The sequence below is a fragment of the Protopterus annectens genome, chromosome 4.part0, assembly GCF_019279795.1.
Source record: "Protopterus annectens isolate FY-2018-M chromosome 4.part0, PAN1.0, whole genome shotgun sequence".
Lineage (NCBI taxonomy): Eukaryota > Metazoa > Chordata > Ceratodontiformes > Protopteridae > Protopterus > Protopterus annectens.
This window is the reverse complement of record NC_056733.1, coordinates 791,948,674-791,968,589: the sequence shown is the minus strand read 5'-3', so window position 1 is coordinate 791,968,589 and position 19,916 is coordinate 791,948,674. Positions and strand designations below refer to the sequence as shown.

The following is a 19,916-nucleotide window of genomic DNA, read 5'->3' as shown; positions in this document are numbered from 1 at the left end:
GGTCTTTTTAACCTAATAAAATAGACTTCAGATCTCTCAAACTTTAACAAGGACATTAACTTGTGTGAAACTGTAAATATTTTTTTTACTGATTTGGCTTAAAAAGGACAAAAATTGATAAGTACCAGTACTGTATATTCTTTTTTGGTTTATTCACGGAGAACAAGGGTGGTACAGCAGGAGTGCCTTTAAATGAAGGGATAGAACTGGCAGTTAAAGCTGTGATTCTGCATGGCTTAGAACAGCGATTTCTCTGGGAATAATTGAAGCCAGCTACTGCCCATTTTAACTGTAAACTGAGTAGTCCAGACAAATAGAGATGTAGGTCTACTATTATAAGAACTGATTAAGTTTTTTAGGAGTCTTAAAGGGGCCATGTAAACCAGTAATTGCAAATTCTAAAAGTAGCAATGTGAAAGGGAATGAAAGAATTTCCAAGAACTGGTAAACAAGCTGAAATGACTGACAAAGTGTAGGAGAGCTTCCAAGAACAGAGCTTCTCATAAACAAGCAGAAAAAACTCAAACAAAGTGCAATGCTGCATGTGCTTGAGAATAGTAGTATGTACCTACTCAGTGTGTGTGTGTGTGTGTGTGTGTGTGTGTGTGTGTGTGTGTGTGTGTGTGTGGGTGGGTGCATGCATGCATGTGTTTGTTTGTTTGTGCCTTTCGCTTTTCCCGGTTAGAGGTCACCACAGTGGAACTCCGGTCCGCTAATGATTTGCAGTAGAGTTTTACGTGCTGGCTTGCTGGGCCTAACGCACAACCTTCAACGAAGGAACGCCCATTCACGCATGTCGATGCATGCGTGTGTGTTTTGAAAAATATGACACCTACATGGATGTAGTAATACGGTGTATCTAGTCTCTAATAAAGAGATGGCTCTTAAACATGGAAAATCTATTCAAAGGGAAAAAGAAATGGCAAAAGAACAAACATATGCCTGGGATGTTTAAAAATGCATTTGATTAAAATGAAAATGAAATGCGCTTTGTGTAGAAGAGAGTATGGCTCTGTAGGTATGTAGACTCAGAAATGTATGGAAACAATAGCTCAGGAAGTTTCAAAGAAGAGTCTGTAGAAGAGGCAATCGGCTAAGAGCACTTGCTCTTACCATGGAAGATCGTGTCAAATGTTTTATATAGCTTGTTACTTTTTCAAAAGGGATTGGAAAAACATAGAATACAAATTAGAAAGAGACAGACATATAAAAGCAAAAGCTATAATGCGTGCTGTGTGGTGTATTTAGAAGTCTTAATCACATTTAAGCCGCAGGCAGAAAGGGAGAATTTTGAAAATTATATACAAAACCATATGAAAGCAAAATAAATTATTAATGAAGCCCTTAGGATTTTATCCTTGTATGTTAATGGAGTAACAGACCATGTTAAATGAAACAAAATATTAATGTTTGCAAAGAAAAATAAAGCACATTTTGTAAAAGCCGCGGTGGTGTAGCGGTAGTGTTGTCGCCTCACAGCAAGAGGTTCTCCTGTTCGATTCTCGGCTGGAGTGCCTTCTGTGTGGAGTTTGCATGTCCTCCCCACAGTCGAGTGGTGTTTGAAAGGCATGCGTGAATAGGCGTGCCTTGGTTCGGTGTCGGGCTGGCATCTCGGCACCATAAAAACTGACTGCCAATCAATAGCGGACCAGAGTTCTGCTGTGGCGACCCCTAACCAGGAAAAGCTGAAACAACAACAAAAGATACATTTCAAGCAGATGGAGCAGAATGATATTGTAAGAAATGGATTCCGGGGGGGGGGGTCTTTGTTAGTAATCAAGGAGCAACATGGAGGGGGGGTAATAATTTTAATTGTCAGAGGAACTGCAGTAGTAAAAGTGGAGGAAAATTCTGACAAGGAAGCTAGGTATGTTCTGTTGAGAGGCTAGCTAGAAGGAAAAACTGAGTAACTTGTGTATTAAGAAATATATCCCCCCAAGAGCAGAACTGAACAAAAGCAGCTAAAGAAAGTCCTAAGTGAGCTAAGTCTTTATAATCAAGGCATATTATGTATAGGGTGCAATTAGAACCTTGTCAGTAATACAAGATATGTTACAAAAGGACTAAGAAGAAAGTTTATATACAGAGCATGAATGACCTAGATCATTGTGGATTTCTGGAGGCAGACAGATAAATGATAGTATCAATAAAATGATACTGGTACAAAACATTTCTGAAGAAAATTGGAAACTACTACTGACTCTCAACCTTGATATGGAAAAGGTATTTGACTGGCTTAGATAAGAACATTTGGAAGTACTGATGAATGAATGAGTTCCCAGAAAAACTAATAAAATTAATACCAGCCCTGCATTCATTAGTGAGTATAAAAATAGCTAAGTGGCTATCAGGGCCTATGTAGGGGGAAAAGGACAGGGATGCCCATTGGTCCCCACTCTTATATGCTCTAAACATAAAACCAATGTCCATTCAAATATGGTTTTCAGAAATTAACAGGTATGACTGGTCAGGGAAACAAGGCAAAATTTGCACTATTTTCTGGCCATGTATTACTTTATCTTACCCATCTAGAACAAGATGTGTCTACTGTGTATGAGTTGTTACAAAATGTTCAGATCTTGTCAAGGTATAAATTTAGTGAGAGGAAAACAAAGCCTTGTCAGTTAACTGTTGTCCAGCCCACAAATTGGTACAAAGGTATCCATACCTATGACAGCATACAAAAGTAAAGTACTTGGTGTGATTGGAGGAACACTTGACAAAAAGCAATGAAGGAAACATGGAAAGACATGAAGCAAAAGGTAATTGACTGAAAGTATGGAGTGTTGGGAGGGTGGCCTAATGGTTAAGGGGTTTGCCTTACAAACACAAGGTGCAGGGTTTGAGTCTCACAAGGGATAATTGGCTAGGCTTGCAATGGCTCGCAAGGGCCATTAGCCTAGTATGAACCTATGAACTAATGACAACAAACCTGGATCATAAGGTACAGTCTGTAAAAATGTTTATAGTTCATTAATACTCTTTGTACAACATTCTTGTTTGGATCCATCAGAGCAGAAATTAATGCTGACAATGAAAAAAGAAGTTATGTCTTACCATAACGTTCCATCTGTGTTGTTGATCTTCTTCGATTCATCACTGATGGTTTCGGTTCCGAGCCCCTCTGAATCATGTCAGCCTAATACCAAGCTCGTGTACACCAAAAACACTCGAGCTAAGCTGCTACCCACAATGCCCTTCTCCCTGTTACCTCAGATTGAGTTTGCATAAGACATGTAGAAGTAAAGCAGAGGCCATTTCCGCGCAAAAACCCTGAAACACCACAAGGACCCATAAGATCCACCAGGAGCCTTTGGTGGGGGACGGAGGGTGGGATGTGATGAATGGAAGAAGATCAACAACACAGATGGAACATTATGGTAAGACATAACGTCTTTATTTAATGTTGTTAATCTTCTTTCCATTCATCACTAATGGGACAGAATCCCAAACTACCTGAGAAACCTGGGTGGCCCTTATGGAAGAACATTCCTGAGCACCATTGAACCAAAGGCCGCTCTTCCCCTGGAGACCATATCCAACTTGTAATGTTTGATGAAAGTGTGTGGCTTAACCCAAATGGCTGCTGCACAAATGTCATCCATAGAGGCTCTGGAGTGAAAAGCTACAGAGGTTGCTATAGCTCTAGTTGAATGTGCTTTGATATTGTGAGGTCTAGGCTCATTTGTATGAATATCTGAGCCATTTTGATATAGTGACTTTTGACACAGCATATTCCATCCTTGGGCCAGAGAAGGAACTAAAAAGTTGGTCTGTCTTGCATATAGATTTAGTCCTGTCTATGTAAAAACGTAGTTGCCTATGCACATCCAAGGAGTGCAGGCAGTATTATTCTCCTTTATTGGAATAGTTCGGAAAAAATGCTGGGAGCTCGATAGATTGGTAAACAGAAAAATCAGAAACCACTTTGGGGAGAAAGGCTGGATTAGTACGTACAGATACTTACAAATACTCTGTCTTTATGAAATATCAAGTATGGTCTCTTGATGCATAAGGCCTGTAATTCTGAGATCCATCTAGCTGAAGGGACAGCTACCAAAAAGGGAGATTTCCATGAGAGAAATGTGATATCACATTTTGCAGCAGGCTCAAAAAGAGGTTGAGAGGGAGACTGCAGTACTAGAGAGAGATTCCACGTCTCTAAGGGACGTCTTATTGGAGGTCTGCTGTGAAACACCCCTTTGAGAAAGGTTTTGCACAGGCGGATGGACATAATTGGGATGCCCTGTACTCCGTTATGAAAACTGGAAATTGCTGCTAAATGGACTTGTATGGTAGAGACTGAAGCTCCGTTTTCAAAGAACTCAGAAAGGTATTGAAGGATGACAGAGACCGGGGCTGAGAAGGGATCTAGCATCCGTTCTTTAGACCAAAGAGAAAACCTTTTCCATTTATCTCTGTAAAGTTTTCTGGTGGATGGTTTATGTTAGGCCTGAATGATATCGCAAACAGGTGAGGAAAGGGCTTCCTGCCTGGTGACTAGTGGAAGTGGAGAAGCCAAGCCATCAGCTTGAGAGTGGACAGATTCGGGTGAGTCAACCCTTGGAGGTGAGAAATTAAGTCTGGATGAGTGTCCAGGATCCATGGAGGCTGTAACAGATGAGGCCGGAGGAAGGGGAACCACACTTGATGAGGCCAGAATGGGGCAATGAGGATCACCTTGCATCTCAACCAAGTGGCTTTCTTTAAGAACAGAGGTATCAAGAGAATTGGGGGATAAGCATAGAGGAGACCCATGGGCCAATCGTGAATCATAGTGTCTCTCGGGGACTCCCCGTCTGGGGGAAAGAGGGCAAAATAGCTGCTGCATTTGTTGTTTGAAGGGGAGGTGAATAGGTCGCAGCAGGGCTGGTCCCATTGGCTGAACATTTCTGCCGTCACTTTGGGGTTGAGAGACCACTCGTGAGGATGGAGAATGCATCTGCTCAACCTGTCTGCAATCATGTTGGAACTCCCAGGGATGTGCATTGCTATAAGAAAGTGGTTGGAAGCTATCGCCCAGTGCCAAATTCTCATGGCCTCTCAAAATAAGGGGTAGGATTTGGTTCCTCCTTGCTTGTTGATGTACCAGACTACTAACATATTGTATGACTGAACTGCAATCATTCCAGGGGGAAGAAGTGGATGTAATGCCTGAAACGCTAATAGCACCGCTCTTAACTCCAGAACATTGATATACAGGTTGGCCTCTAAGCTCGACCACGTGCCTTGGACTGTCTTTCCCTGAAAATGGTCCCACCACTCTATCAGGGAAGCATCTGTGGTCATAATGGCATTGGATTGTGGGATCTGAAAGGGGCGACACCAAAGTTCTGCGTCTGGCCTCACCCACCAGAGGAGATTATGCTTGCAGGAGTTGGTTATGAGTGCCTGTGAGTTTAGGGGATGATGATTTAGAAACCACTGGGACAATAGAAGCCATTGTAACAGTCTCATGTGTAACCTTCTCAAAGGAACTATCAGAATAGCTGCAGCCATGGACCCCAGAGCCTGGAGAACTTCCCTTGCTGATACTTTTTTTTGACAGAGTATCACACGCACTAGCGATCTTAACCTCTGAAGTCTGTGAGCCAGCAGAGATACCAGGCAGGATCGGGTATCGAAAACTGCCCCTATAAATTCCAGCTGTTGGGTAGGTTCTAAGTTGGATTTCTCCCAGTGTACTGTGATGCCTAGGGACTCCATTAGTGAAAGGGTGTATCGAAGGACCATAACCAGAAGACGCTTGGTGGGGGTGGAGAGAAGCCAATCATCTAAATATGGAAACACCTGGAATCCTTGAAGTCTCAGATAAGCTGTCACCACTACAAGACATTTCGTGAACACTCTGGGGACCATCGAGAGACCGAATGGCAGGGCTCAGAACTGGTAACGATTGGCTACTAGCCAGAAGTGAAGGAGACTCCTGGAGCATTTGTCCATTTTGATGTGGTAAATGTGGTAATATGCATCCCTGAGGTCTATCAAGCACATCCAAACATCCTCCCTTAAAAATGGGAGAATGGATTGAATAGTGACCATGCATAACTTAGTTTGTACAACTGATTTGTTCAAATGGCTGAGATCCAGAATGGGTCTCCAGTCCCCGGTCTTTTCTGGCACCAAAAAGAATCTTGAGTAAAACCCAGATCTGCATTGGTCTGGAGGGACTGGTTGGATGACTCTTTTTTGACACAGCTTTCTTATCTCTGAAGCTGCTTCTTCCCTTTGATTGGGTGGAACATTGGGAAGGTTTTTTGTAGGTTTTGGATGGGAGGTTAGAGGAATGTAGTAGCCTCTGGAGATTATTCTCTGCACCCATCAATCATTTGTAATAGAATGCCAGGCAGTTTGGTGCAGAGAAAAACAAGCCCCGACTGCTTCCAGAGGAAAGGAATCGGGCAACGCTTCAGGAGCTTTGATAAGACTGCCCAGAGAAGGAATCCCTGGACTCTTGATTTTGGGTACCCCCTCTGCCCCTAAAGGGGTGTCTTCTACCATTGGAACCCCCTCTGCCTCTAGAGGAATCCTCGCCACATGCGTTATGGAAAGAACCCTGAGATTTCCTGTGCCAGATTTTCTCACTTCTCTGGTTCCTGGAAAAAGAATGCTGAGGCTTGGAAAAACGTAGACCAACAGCAGACAGAGTCTTTCCATCTTGCTCGCATCTGGCCAGTGTGTCCTTCACTTTAGAACCAAGTACGGAAGATGGTTCAATAGGGGCATTCAAAAAGGAGGACTTGAAGGAGTCTGCGAGGTCACAGATGCACATCCAGGCATGACGTCTCATGACTATGCCTGCACCCACAGCTCTAGCCACCCCTTCAGTTGTGTGGGAGAGCAGCCTTATGGATGAATTAGAAATAAATTCAAGGGTGGCAAGTTGAGAGGCAACCTTGTTCCAAGCCTCGTCAGAAACTTGACCCGTGAGGGATCCAGAAAGTTCAGTAATGAAATCTCTTTGGAGCCTCATGAAATGTGCCAAGTAGTTCAGGGACCTAACAGCAAAGGTCACTGAAGCAAAAACTCACTTCCCCAACCTGTCCACAGCCTAGGACTCCCTGTTGGGTGGGTGAACAGCAGGACTTTCTTCCACTAGATCTTTTTTAGTGTCCGCCACCACCACAATAGCGTCAACTGGCAAACCTCTGGACCAGTGTGGATACGCTTCCGGGGGGGGAGGAATCTTATCAGGTCTTCGAGGAAGGGCCTCAATTGAGTTAGCTTTCTGCCAAGCATGCTGCATGATGAGCTGGATTAATTCATCGGCAGGTGGGGTCACCCAAGAGGTAGAAGGCTGGGAGCAAAAAGCCTGCAGGAACACGGACTCCTCTGAGGAAGGGTTGGAGGGCTTCCAGCCACCCCTCTGTTTTAATAGTTCCAGGATGTCTCCGAAGGAGACATCATCTGGGGGTGACCATGGGGAACCCTCTCCATCATTGTAGTCCATGTCTTCTGTCAAAGACTCTTCAGGAGAGCCAGTGTGCTTCCTCTTGCATGCCTTCTTCCGAGGAGGTTCTTCAGTGGGAATATCTGAGGAAGACTCAGAAGGATGGGTACCCCTAACTGGGGTTTTCTGAGGCTTCTCCTCCTGGTGTCCTGGGGAGGTGACTCATGGTAGCTGCAGCTCAGAGGGAGCAGGGTGAAGTTCCAACATCAAAGGAGCACTTCCCAAAGCAAGCACCCTCTCCATCACATGAAAAGCAGGCCCACCCAAAGAGGAGTGGGAGCTCAGAACTGAGAAGGATAACCTCGGAACTGGAGTCACACCCTGCTCCATTGGACCCACTCCTGGGGATGGAGCATCAAGCAGGATTGGGGCAGACATTATCCCTGTATCCGAGGGCGGGACCGATAAAATATTCGGAACCATGCCCTGGACTGAGGATTCCGCCCCCCCAACCATGAGTCTGAAGAAGGGATGGTTCCTTTGGAACCAAAAGCCAAAGGGGTGGCCTTGAAGCCTCAGTGACAATCACTGTTGGCACTGAGGAACAGGGTTCCACAAAGGACGTCGGAGCAATGGGCTTTGGAACTGATGGGTCTGAAGGAGGAGTATACGTCGGAGTCCTGAGAGAGATAGATCCAAGTCCCAGAGGGGGAATGAGTCTTAGGAACATTTGGTATCCCTCTGGCCATCAACAGCTGATCCAACAGGTGCACCACATCAAGTTCAGATAGACTCCTGGTGGACCTCGTGGACACTCCTGAAGGGGAGTCTGGTTGGTCCAAAAAGGGACTGTACATTTGACTCAGGAACGGATCCAAGGAAGGGGAGTATCAGGTCCATGGTGTCTGAGCTAGTGGCACTGTAGTCTCTAATTTGGAGACAGGTAGCAAAGGAATCAGTGGAGTAGTAAAAGGACTCGGTGCCGAAGAGGCACTCGGAGTTGATGTCATCAGTTCCAAAGAAACTGCATGAGTCAGAACCGTTTTTGGTGTGGTCAAAGGCAAAGTCAGTGCCGTAGCTGTAGTCGAAGGCAAGGTCGGTGCTGTAGCTGAAGTGGAAGGCAAGGTCGGTGCCATAGCTGAAGTGGAAGGCAAGATCAGTGCCAAGGGTGGCATCAAAAATCCAGTAATGTCCATGGCTTGAGTTAGTGTAGTAATTAGAGCAGAGCTCAGAACAGTAGTAGTAGTTGGAGCCAAAGTAGCAAATCTATGCTCCAAGGAAGTTTTGTGGGCCTTATGTTTATGTGTCTTACTCCTATCACCAGCCGGTGAAGAGGGATCAGAATGGGGACATTTCTTGTCCTTTATTGGAGGGGTTGAGACCTCCGACACAGAAAGGGCCTCTGAGAAAGGAGAAGCAAGAAGGCCTTTCAAAATCAATTTATTTTTCCTTTCATTCATCGGCCGCTGACTAAAACTTTGGCAAATTTGACAAGGGGGTTTAACAGAGAGGTGAGAAACCCCCAGACAATAAACACAGTCCTCATGAGAGTCGCTGTTTGGGAGTTTACCATTGCAAGAGGTGCAATGTTTAAACCCCAAAGTCCCTTTTGTATCAGACATTTCCACACACACAGTAATCACAAGTTAACAAGAATATCAAAGACCTAAAAAGGCAAGAAAAGGAAGAAGAAAAGGAAAGAAGATACCAACGATGGTATCAAGCGATACCACAAGGGTAAGGAGAGGGCGTACCAACCAGGGGTGTAGCTAGGATTTTCAAATTTGTACTCACAGCTCTCAAACTGCTACCCCCCTCCCCAGCCAAGCTACGGCCATTCTTGTAATTCACGGTTTGCTCTTTTAGTGTCGATGAAGAGGCATTCACTGTAATGCCTCTTCAGTAACATAATATAGATTCAGTCAAACTTGGTTCCTTGAATTGAAAATGAACCTGAAAATCAGTTCTTTGAAAAATGCAGCATGGTAGTTGGGGTAGAGGATTCATGCTTTTGTTTTCTGTAACTAAGGTACAGGTTTTGATCTTGAGTAAATTACTAACCACCTGCTACCCCTAACTAGGGTGTTTCATTCATACACACACCCCTACCTACCTCTTAGTGCAAGAAATATGGACAAAGCCTAAAATAAACAGGGACAGATATTAAATAATGCTCTCATGAACTTGGAAAGTTGCTAGAATAACAGGATTTGTGCTAGTATGAATTTTTCTAAAGGACATGAAGTCTGAAACTCAAATGTCTGTCATTATTTAGCAACTTCAGCCTTCAATGATTTTCTAGAAAATCACAAAATTTATGAGGAACAGACAAAAAATATGGGGCAAAAATCTGGACATTCTGCAAAATATGGACAGTTGAGAGGTATGCTACCTACCTACCTCACACAGACACACACACACATACACACACACACACACACACACACACACACACACACACACACACACACACACACACACACATGACACACCTCTCAACCTCTTAGAGCAACAAACCCATAAATAAAACTGAGCCAAAGGCCCAAAAATAAAGACAATTTTTTTAACCATTGCTCTTATAAACTTAGAAAGTTAATAGAATAGTAGTAGGTCTTGCATTAGTACGAATTTTCTGAAAGTTATGAAATCTGAAACTCAAATATCTGCCATTATTTTCTAACTTCAGTCTTTAATGATTTGCCACTAATTTGCCAGAAAACTGCAATTTTATGAAAAACAGACCAAAAATGTGATGCAAAAATATAAAATTGCCAGACAATACAGCTGGGAATCTGTCAAAGAAGGGACACCATTTTAATATGAGCACTGTTAACTTGAGCAGCTGACAAAATTAGAGAATCTACATGCATTTCTGAAATAAAAGTAATGTATAACTGTGATCATTACAGTTATTTGTAATTGTAAACCCCCCACGTTTTCTTCCAAAATTGCTATTTTGCAGAGGGATTATTAGGGGGAGAGCAACATTTTGAGCCAAAATTGGGGACAGTTGAGAGGTTTGGATATTCCTAATTCTATAACGTGATTTATTTGCAAGTACCTCTCGACCTCTTAATGCAGGAAATCTGGACAAGGCCAAATATATTGGGGGAATATACAAACAGTACTAAAAATTGATCTTGTATAAACTTAAGACAGTTGATAGAATAACAGGTCTTGCTTTAGCATGCATTGTTCTGAAGGATATGACGTCTGAAACTTAATGTCTATCATTATTTAGTGACTTTGTTCCTAAATGATTTGCCAGAAAAGTTTTATTTTGCATTTTACAGCACGAACACCAATAAATATCTGCTAAACAAAGCAATGCAGTCTCACAAAGAAACTAGACTTAGCATTAAAACTTCTTTGCCCTTGAAACTCACATTCATTGAAACAGCATTGAAACCCACATTCAAATAAAATACATTTTGCCAGTGGCAGATAAAGATTAACTTTGGGCTGTTTTCAAATCATAGGCCCCTTGCACATGAAACATACATGTGCTCTTTGATACACCTTCCTGATTGTATTAAATTATATTCCTTGTACAATACAGTATAGTTGTTAGAGAGCGTTTTAAATTTATTGTTTTGAACATTTTTCCAGTAAACAATGAAACAAAATGCATGCACCAATAATGACAATATAGCCCAGTTCAGAACATTTCCATCATAAAAGTCTACTCAAACTTCTACAGTCCACCAGTATCAGTAAATATGCACAATCTCTGAACTAGTTAAACCATCTACACAATTCCACATTAAAGAAATCTGTAACTAATGAAGAGGTTGCTGCTTGCAAACAACTTTATATTTCATTGTTTCATCTACAAATAAAGTGCCTGTTGCCCTTGAGGAATAAATTGCCTATGTTGCATTAAAAAAAATGTACGCTAGTAATAATATTGCAATAGGGAATGGATGGCAAACTGATAACAGGTTCATAGTTACTACTAGATATCTTCGCCAAAAAGGACTACAGCATCCACCCCCTTTACAACACAGTGCAGTATCAGCAATGCATCAACCTACTGTGGGGGAAGAACCCACAGCCTTCTACATCAAAAGCAAGTACACTACCTGTTGTGCTATTAACAATACAAGCAGACTCAGCATAAGCAGCACTAAACTTTAGTTCCCCTGTAGCTTTCAGCTCCTTGTAAAATGTACTCGACACTCAGCTGTATCTCTGAACTTTGCAGCACAAGAAATCTGGAAAAAGCCAGCATTTATTGGGGGGGGGACAAAAGCCCAAAAACCAGGGACACATTTTCAACATTGCTTGTATAATTTTGGAAAGTTGCTAGAATAAAATGTTGTGTTACCACCAAGCATGTCTTGAACCCAGAACCATATGCACTACAGTCAGTGCAACATACCACTATGCTAAATCAGCAGTTTGAAAACTAGGAAGACTGAAACTTAATGGCTATTAGATAGCTCTCAACCTCTTAGCACAGAAAACCTGGACAAACAACACAAACAATAATGGGGGAATACAACTTCAGTTCTCACTTCTCACCACAGCTGGGGAATACAACTTCAGTTCTCACCAGTGAGCCTAAACACCTGTTGCCAGCAGGTGTATTACGTGGGGGGGCATTTTCACACACACACACACACACACACACACACACACACACACACACGCTTCAAGCTAATTTCCACACACATACATTCACCCGATTTAAGCTAATTTCCACACACAGACACACACATTCACCCGAGTCAAGCTAATTTCCACACACACACACATTCACCCGATTCAAGCTAATTTCCACACACACACACACACACACACACACACACACACACACACACACACACACCCGATTCAAGCTAATTTCCACACACATACATTCACCCGATTCAAGCTAATTTCCACACACACACACATTCACCCGATTCAAGCTAATTTCCACACACACACACACGCACACACACGCGCGCACACACACACGCACACATACACCTGATTCAAGCTAATTTCCTTACCTGATTGCTCCATTCAAGCTACTTTCCCGCTCGCAGCCAGCCGTTCACGATTGCTCCATTCAAGCTACTTTCCCGCTCGCAGCCAGCCGGACATGAGGTGATGTGAGTGCTCAGCATCCTTAAAGGAGCCAATGGTGTTTTTGTTTAATTAAAAAAGCTACCCCCTCTTCTAAAGAAGTTGTACTGAAATCAGTACAGTGCGTATGCCTCCCGACGTCCCTGGTACCAACGATGGTAAAAATAATTATCCAATGGGTAGAGCTAGTTAGCAAAGTTACAATAACAGTAAAACGAGTGAACTAGAAGGGGTAAATATCCAAAAATACAAAAAATGGCAAGAAAAATAACACTTAGCTTGAGAGCTTGGTGAAATGCTGCTATATGGCTATGCAGCAAATGAGATCTGGGGTAACAGGGAGAAGGGCACTGTGGATAACAGCTTAGCTCAAGAGTTTTTGGTGTACGCGAGCTTGGTATTAGGCCGACATGGTTCTGAGGGGCTCGGAACCGGAAACCATCAGTGATGAATGGAAAGAAGATTAACAACATCAGATAATAAAATTTCTTAGTTTAAGTGGGATGGGAAGCATGCTAGGTTCATGCAGGTGAAATCAACAGTGCCAGCTGAGATACGGGCACTGGGAGTGCCAGAACTGCAAAATTCCTACATGCCAACACAATCAAGACTTTTGTATTCTGCTCAGTGTCTGAAGTAGGAGGCAAGATGGAAAGGAATGTTGCTATCCCATGATATACTGCCTAAATAAAGCAAAACAATTGACTTCAGAGTCTCAATATGAAATCAAAGATCAGGATAGGACTGCAATTATTTGTTATTTATTTATTGCATTTGTTTACCGGAATGGTATGACTGGGTAGACAAGCTGTCCCTTTTCATCAGAGGCCTGGGGAGAAAAGCTCCACAATAAAACAAGTAAACAGCAAAATAATAGTTAATACATTTTAGACAATAAGCATAAATAAAATTTTGGTCAATATAAGTTAGTCACAGTTTGATAAAGATTTTTTACACCTGATATTGAAATACTGCACAGTAGAATAGCAATGTCATAAGGTGTTATATTTGAGAACAAGAAAATGAAAACAGATTATTTATGACTGACATATAAAACAATTTGCTATAAAGCTTTATGACAGAACATTTTTTTGTAAATTGCAAGGCTGACATTAAGAGAAGGAAAAAAAGGATCCTGGAAGTCAGTAAATTGAGTCAACTGCAATAAAACCAGTAAATTCCACCTATGAGGCCCTTAGTATCAGGAAGAGACTGGGTGACTGAGCCTATTTCTATATATTTAAAAGAGGTTCTGAGTCAGTACGTGTCTAATGTCCAGAGTTACATTCGAGACACAGTGGATTTTTTATGTAAATTTTATGAATGGTCTCAATCTAAACAAAACGCCAATTATATTTTTGTAACTTTTGATATCAATTTCCTGTTCAGAGTTATTCTGAAAGAGTATGGGGTTGAAGCAATTCATGATTTTTTTATGTGGTAATAGTACTCTAACTGGAAGAAATATTGAAACTATATGTGAGTTGATTGAAACTGTATTGACCAGTAATTTATTCATATTTGAAAATCAAACTTATCATCAGATATCGGATATGGCGATGGGTACTACCATCGGAAGCTAACCTGGCCCTTAATCAATGGGAAGCTGAATATGTCTTTAGTTCTAGCTCTCAGTTTTCAAAGAATATTCCTTTTTTAAATGTGTCAGTGATGTCTTCCTTATCTGGGAGGGTGGTGAGCAAGAACTGGCTGACTTTGTCGGATATTTAAACAATACTGCTAGCTTTCTTAAGTTTAAGCTTAATTACTCCCATCAAGAAATTTGTTTTTTTAGATGTTACAATTGGTAAATATGAAGATAGTTTGTCCACCAGCATATATAGGAAAGAAATATGAGCTCATAGATATTTTCATCAGAAAAGCATGCATGCCAATCATATTTTTAAAAGTATTGCAAAAAGCCAACTATTAAAGACCAGTAGATTGAACACAGATATAAATGTTTGCATGAAGCAGATGGATAACATGATAGAAGAGTTTAAAGATAGGGATCATGATAGTGGACTGCTAGAAGGATTAAAATGTGAAGTTATTGGTGATAGACAAGGAGCTGCAAAACCCTATTTTACAGGAAGAATCGAGAGCCCATGCCTTTTGGGAATAATGAAAAATAGGGCCAAGGTATAGTACTACTTTTAACAGAAGAACAGATGGAGTAAGAAAGATGTTTCAGATAATTGGGCAACCCTACAGTCTCTACCTGAAATGAGGCAAATAATTGGTAATAAACCTAGTTTTACATATAAGAACAGCCGGAACCTTAAGAACATCTTTGTTACAAAGATGTTAAGCAAATTACCACACATAGATCTAATAGCAAGGTTGGCACTTTTCCCTGCTACAATAGCATTTGTTGCAAATTAATGTGTAGTAATATGTAGTAACTATGAGTGTTTCCATCCTGTTGCAAGAAGGATCTATCACTTTAATTGCACAACCACTTTCAGTAGCACCAACATAGACTGTCTGGCTACTTGCTCAAAGTGTACTAGTCTTTATGTAGGAAAAAATACCAGGAAGCTAAAAGAATGTATCACAGAATACCAGTTGGACATAAGGAGGAACATTAGTACAAATTCTCTTGCTAAGCATGTGCCCGACTATGATCATGCATTTAGCTTTAGGGCTATTTACGTATTGGCAAAAAGCTCTAGTGGTGGTGATTTTAATAATAAATTAGATACCATTGAATGTGAATGGATTTTATGGCTACAAGCCATTCATGAACCTGGCATAAATTCAGCTGTTAGCTTAAAAGCAATTTTGAAGCAGAAACAAAATAACTTGAAATCATTCTTATACTGAGTGCCTTTATCTGTTTAGATAGTTATACTATCTTGAAAAACCTAATCCTGTTTGATATTAGAAGCTAAACAAAGTTGGGCTCAGTTAATATTTGAATGGGAAAATATCAGGTGATGTAGTTTTTAATGTTGACTTTTAGAATCAAGAATGTATGTAGTGAATATATTTTTAAATCTTGTACTAAACTTAATTAATACTGTGTTCTGATTGGAGGTTATGTTTTGTGATGTAATTTGAATTTGGTATGTTAAATCAGCTGCAGTGATGCAGCGGTTAGCATTGTAGCCTCACAGCAAGAGGTTCTCTGGTTCAATTCTTGGCTAGAGAGCCTTCTGTGCGAAGTTTGCATGTTCTCCCTGCGATCGACTGAACTTTAAAGACATGCAGGTTGGTCCGTGAATGTGTGTGTGTGTGTTTGTGCCTTCTTTGAAGGTTGGGTGCTGGGCTGGCAACTCGACACCATATAAATCCACTGCCAATCAATAGCGGACTGGTGATCCGCTGTGGCGACCCCTAACCGGGAAAAGCCAAAAGATTTTTTTTTAAATACCGATGAAGGGAGAAATCTGAAAGCTTTGTAAGATTAAAGGTTGACAATAAGCACCAGATGAGATCTATATCTGATAAAATAAGGATATAATAAAATAAAAATAATTGAAGGTATGGAGATGACAAATCTTGCCAGTAGCAATAAGATGCCACCACCCTCTTGTAAGGAAGGCTTATTGTCATAGATTCGTAGGTATATATTCGTCTGTCTGCCCTTTTGGGCCATTTTAAGCCTAGCCAATTTTCCTTACAAAAGGTGAAAATCAAACCCTGTATCCTGTGTCTGTGAGTAAACACCTTAACCATTATACCAACCCCCAAAGAATAAGGAGAGGGAGAATAGGAGTGGAGTGGTGAAGAACAAACTGAGAACAGTTAGAAAGCAGAGAAAATGTAATTGTCTGGGAGAAAGCAAGATAAAAGTCTGACATTTCGGCAAAACAATAGGCTGAGATATCATGACCTTTAAGCAGAACTAAACATCTTAAGGGTAAATGGGAGAAAGGAAATGTGACTTCACGTTGGGCAAATTTTCTTCTGAAGCCCAGAACAGAAGAAGCTGATGTTAAGAAATTATTAAGTACTACACATTTCAGAGATGAAATTAGATTGGAAGAAGAGAATCGACATTAACTTCAGTTGGGAAAATTAGGTTAAGCTACTTCTAGCACTGAAATATGCCAAAAAATGTAGAAACTTTAGAACCTTTGACAAGAACTGTTTACACTTTTATTTTTTTTACATTTCAAGTAGGTTGCAAGAAGTGTTCCTTTGCTGGAGTTCTAGGGAGGAAAAGCAGGGAACTGAGAAATATATATTTTTTTGGACATGCCCTTAGCTGATAAACTTTAAGAAAGCCTTCCAAGAAATGCTACTACAGATATTTAACAGGCAAATAGAATTAGCAGAGTATGTTTATGTTACATTATAGGTGAATCAGAGAAACAATTCTTACACTATTTACTTTACTCCCAATTGTAAGAAAAAAAACAATAACAAGAAAGACAAAACTGAGCATAACCCCAAGCTGTACTGCAATAGACTGGAAAAGAACAAAGCAGCCTAGGAGCTAAATCAAGGAAGTCATATAGCAACAAATAATGTCTGCACTATAAATGGAAGGAAGAGAGAGAATAAACATAACTGAGCAGTCAAGACGTCTGTCATCAAGACGTAAACACGAAGAATGTAGCTACAATAAAGATGGATAATAAAAAGGAAACAAAGTATCTAAACTATCAGAAGTAGGAGTGGCTATAATGGTTCTGTGCAAAGAAAGTTATAATTAGAAGAAAAATAGAAATGTGTTTATAGTTCACAACACTGTTTAATATGTGTTAAGTATATTTAATATGTTGGCAATGTATAAAGTTATTTATAAAAAAACTATCAGTGTGGTTACATTGTTTGGGCATCTTTCCATATTGTATGAATCCTTCTGCTAATCCTGCAATGTTCTACAGGCTACTTATGTTATCATACTGCATGAAATTCAGCAAGAAATATACCTGAGCTATTTTATTATGTTACTGTATAAAAGCATTTTGTGAATATAAATGCATGCATGTTTGAGCACATATATTGATAAAACACGTTTTCCTTCAGGCCTAGAAGATGCTGGTGCTCATCCTGCAGCCTTTAGCAGAGGCTGAAATACTAAGCACACCTATATGATGTCCCGCTTTCATAGGACGAAACATGAGCTGTTCTAAAATGCTGTAGTACGTGAAGACAGATGTGGGAAAGTTATGATACCTAGATTAATATCTTAGCTGGAAAGCAACTATGCAGAACCTGAGCTCAGTTTCCAGACACTGTCATATTATTTATTTCTCGTTTACACTTTCCTTTTTTCCTTTTTAAGCTCAAGGTGTCCAAGTTTTCTTACCTCTTTCTTCTTGTTTTTCTCTTTAAATAAAAACAGTCCCACTACTTTCAAGCGGATGATTACCAAACAGAGAGCAGCAGGGGGTCAGACTTGTCTGACATCATGGAAGAGGACGAGGAAGAGCTTTATTCCGAAATGCAGCTAGAGGATGGCGGAAGACGAAGAAGTGTCACATCGCATAATGCCCTTAAGGTAAGAATAAGTGTGTGAGTATTACTTTTGACCAGGGTAAAAATGGCGTTCCTCATGCAAATGCATAAACATCTTCCAATGTCACATCCATCTTGGTATTCCCTTTACCCTTGAAGACAACATGGGTCAAACTTCTTCCTGAATTTAGACCAAAATATAGGCATGTTTCTGTAGCTACGTTATCAGAGAAATTGTACGTTTACTGTTAGATATAAACGCACAATAGAGTTAGTATGCCACCAGTGCTGCTTAAATTTCTTTAAAATATATATTTTTGTCTGCTTCAGGGAAGTACCATTAATTAATATCATTTTTTTCACTAATGCAAGCATACAGCAAAAGGTTTGTTGCGATCGTCCCCTGCTTCCAAAGTTAAATTCCGCATCATGCCACAGAAAAGGTTCTTGTTCTGAGGATGCTTTGGGTGTAAAAGTTTCTTTCTTGAACTTAAAGTTTTAACTTTATGAAAATAAACATTGGCAGTGCAAAAGGCCAACTTTCATAGTACTGTGATGCCTGTTCAGAGCTGGGCTTTGCATTTGATGAATCTCAATGCATAATGATTAATTTAAAAGTCACTTTACTCTGTTATAGTCAGTATAGTAGCTGAAAGCATGCTTTACTTTTATACATTTATGATCAAACTATTTTCAGTGTATACCTTTGTAAAGTATTTAGCAAGAGACATTTAAACAGTGGCTTTGGGTTATGACATTTAATTTTTCAGTTATGAATTACTTCTTTAGTAATCAAATACTTTCTTGAATTTATGAATCTGTTTCGTAAAAGAAAATAAAAGGATTTTGGTTATTGAAAACTGGAATCCTCATATCTGTTGCATATGTCTTTCTAACAGCATTTAACTAACAAAGTAATATTTTGAGGTGCTTCATGGGAAAAGTGTAAAATGAAATAATTTTTGATCATATGATATACAAATCATGATGACCATTCCACAGGTCTTTAGATTAGTGTTTGTAAATAAGTAGAATTTTCGTGTTTCCACAATTGAATAACAAATGAGGGTTACATATGACTGAAATCCTGATCCTAACCATAGCTGGCCTTAAGCATAGGGCAATTAGGCTGCCACCTAGGGCACTACTCTAGCAGGGGCACTTTCCAGTATTTGTTTACTTTTTTGTAGTAAAGAAACTGTTTCTTTAAAATGTGTTGAATAAATACAGGAAAAACGGAAAAGTAAGACAAACTGAGAAAAAAAGAGAAAAAAAGTAATCTGGATGGTGTAGCTGGACAAGGCTGGGGGCACTGTGGAACCCTTTTGCCTAGGGCACCAGTTGACTAAAGGCAGCCCTGATCCGAACACAACTTCTCTTTATAAAATACATGTAATATTAATGTAAATTAGTATATTCATGTCCTCTGTATTGTGATCCAGGCATCTAGCTGTTGTACAGTCTAAATTTAAATATGCATTTAATAAATGTATGTATCACTACTATCATTGATTAGATTTTCTCTCTGTTTTCTTTATCTTGTGGTTGTAATGACCTCTTTCAGTGCAAATGTTTGTTGCACACACGTGTCCAGACTCTGTTTCTGATTTTGGATAAAGCATGTGATAATCCTGATCAGTATTATATGCCTAGCTTTTTCAGCTAAACCTGTGCATGGTATGGAACATTTTGAGTCCCATACCCTGATTATAATAGTTATAAGTATATTGCACCATGTTTATTGTGTGTGCTCTGTTGTTAGCATCCTGATATGAGTAGCGTATGTCATTGCTGCTGTAACAGCCACTAGATGTTATGTGTAATGAAGAGTAACGTCTGAATAAATCCACTGACTTTTATGACATATATGTCCTTTTTGTACTGTACCGTTATTTGTGGACAATAAAATTGCCTTTCAACTTGATCATTAGTAAGTAAAGCCTGTCTTAATTTTAATCATCTATTTTAGTTTTATAGTTGTGCACTACATGTAGCAGAACCATTTTATTAGCTGTAAAGGGTCCTGCAGTCTTATAATCAG

At 40.2% G+C, this 19,916-nt stretch overlaps 1 protein-coding gene across 12 annotated transcripts in view; it reads left to right on the top strand.

Annotated features, from left to right (window-relative positions):
- The window catches only part of LOC122799590 (RIMS-binding protein 2-like), a 2,967,700-nt gene that overhangs the window by 2,434,361 nt on the left and 513,423 nt on the right, over nucleotides 1-19,916 (top strand). For all 12 annotated transcript variants that reach the window (XM_044068753.1, XM_044068745.1, XM_044068749.1 and 9 more), the window contains one exon: nucleotides 17,763-17,918. In XM_044068753.1, coding sequence (XP_043924688.1) covers nucleotides 17,763-17,918 — 156 coding nt within the window. The remainder of the gene's footprint in view (nucleotides 1-17,762; nucleotides 17,919-19,916) is intronic.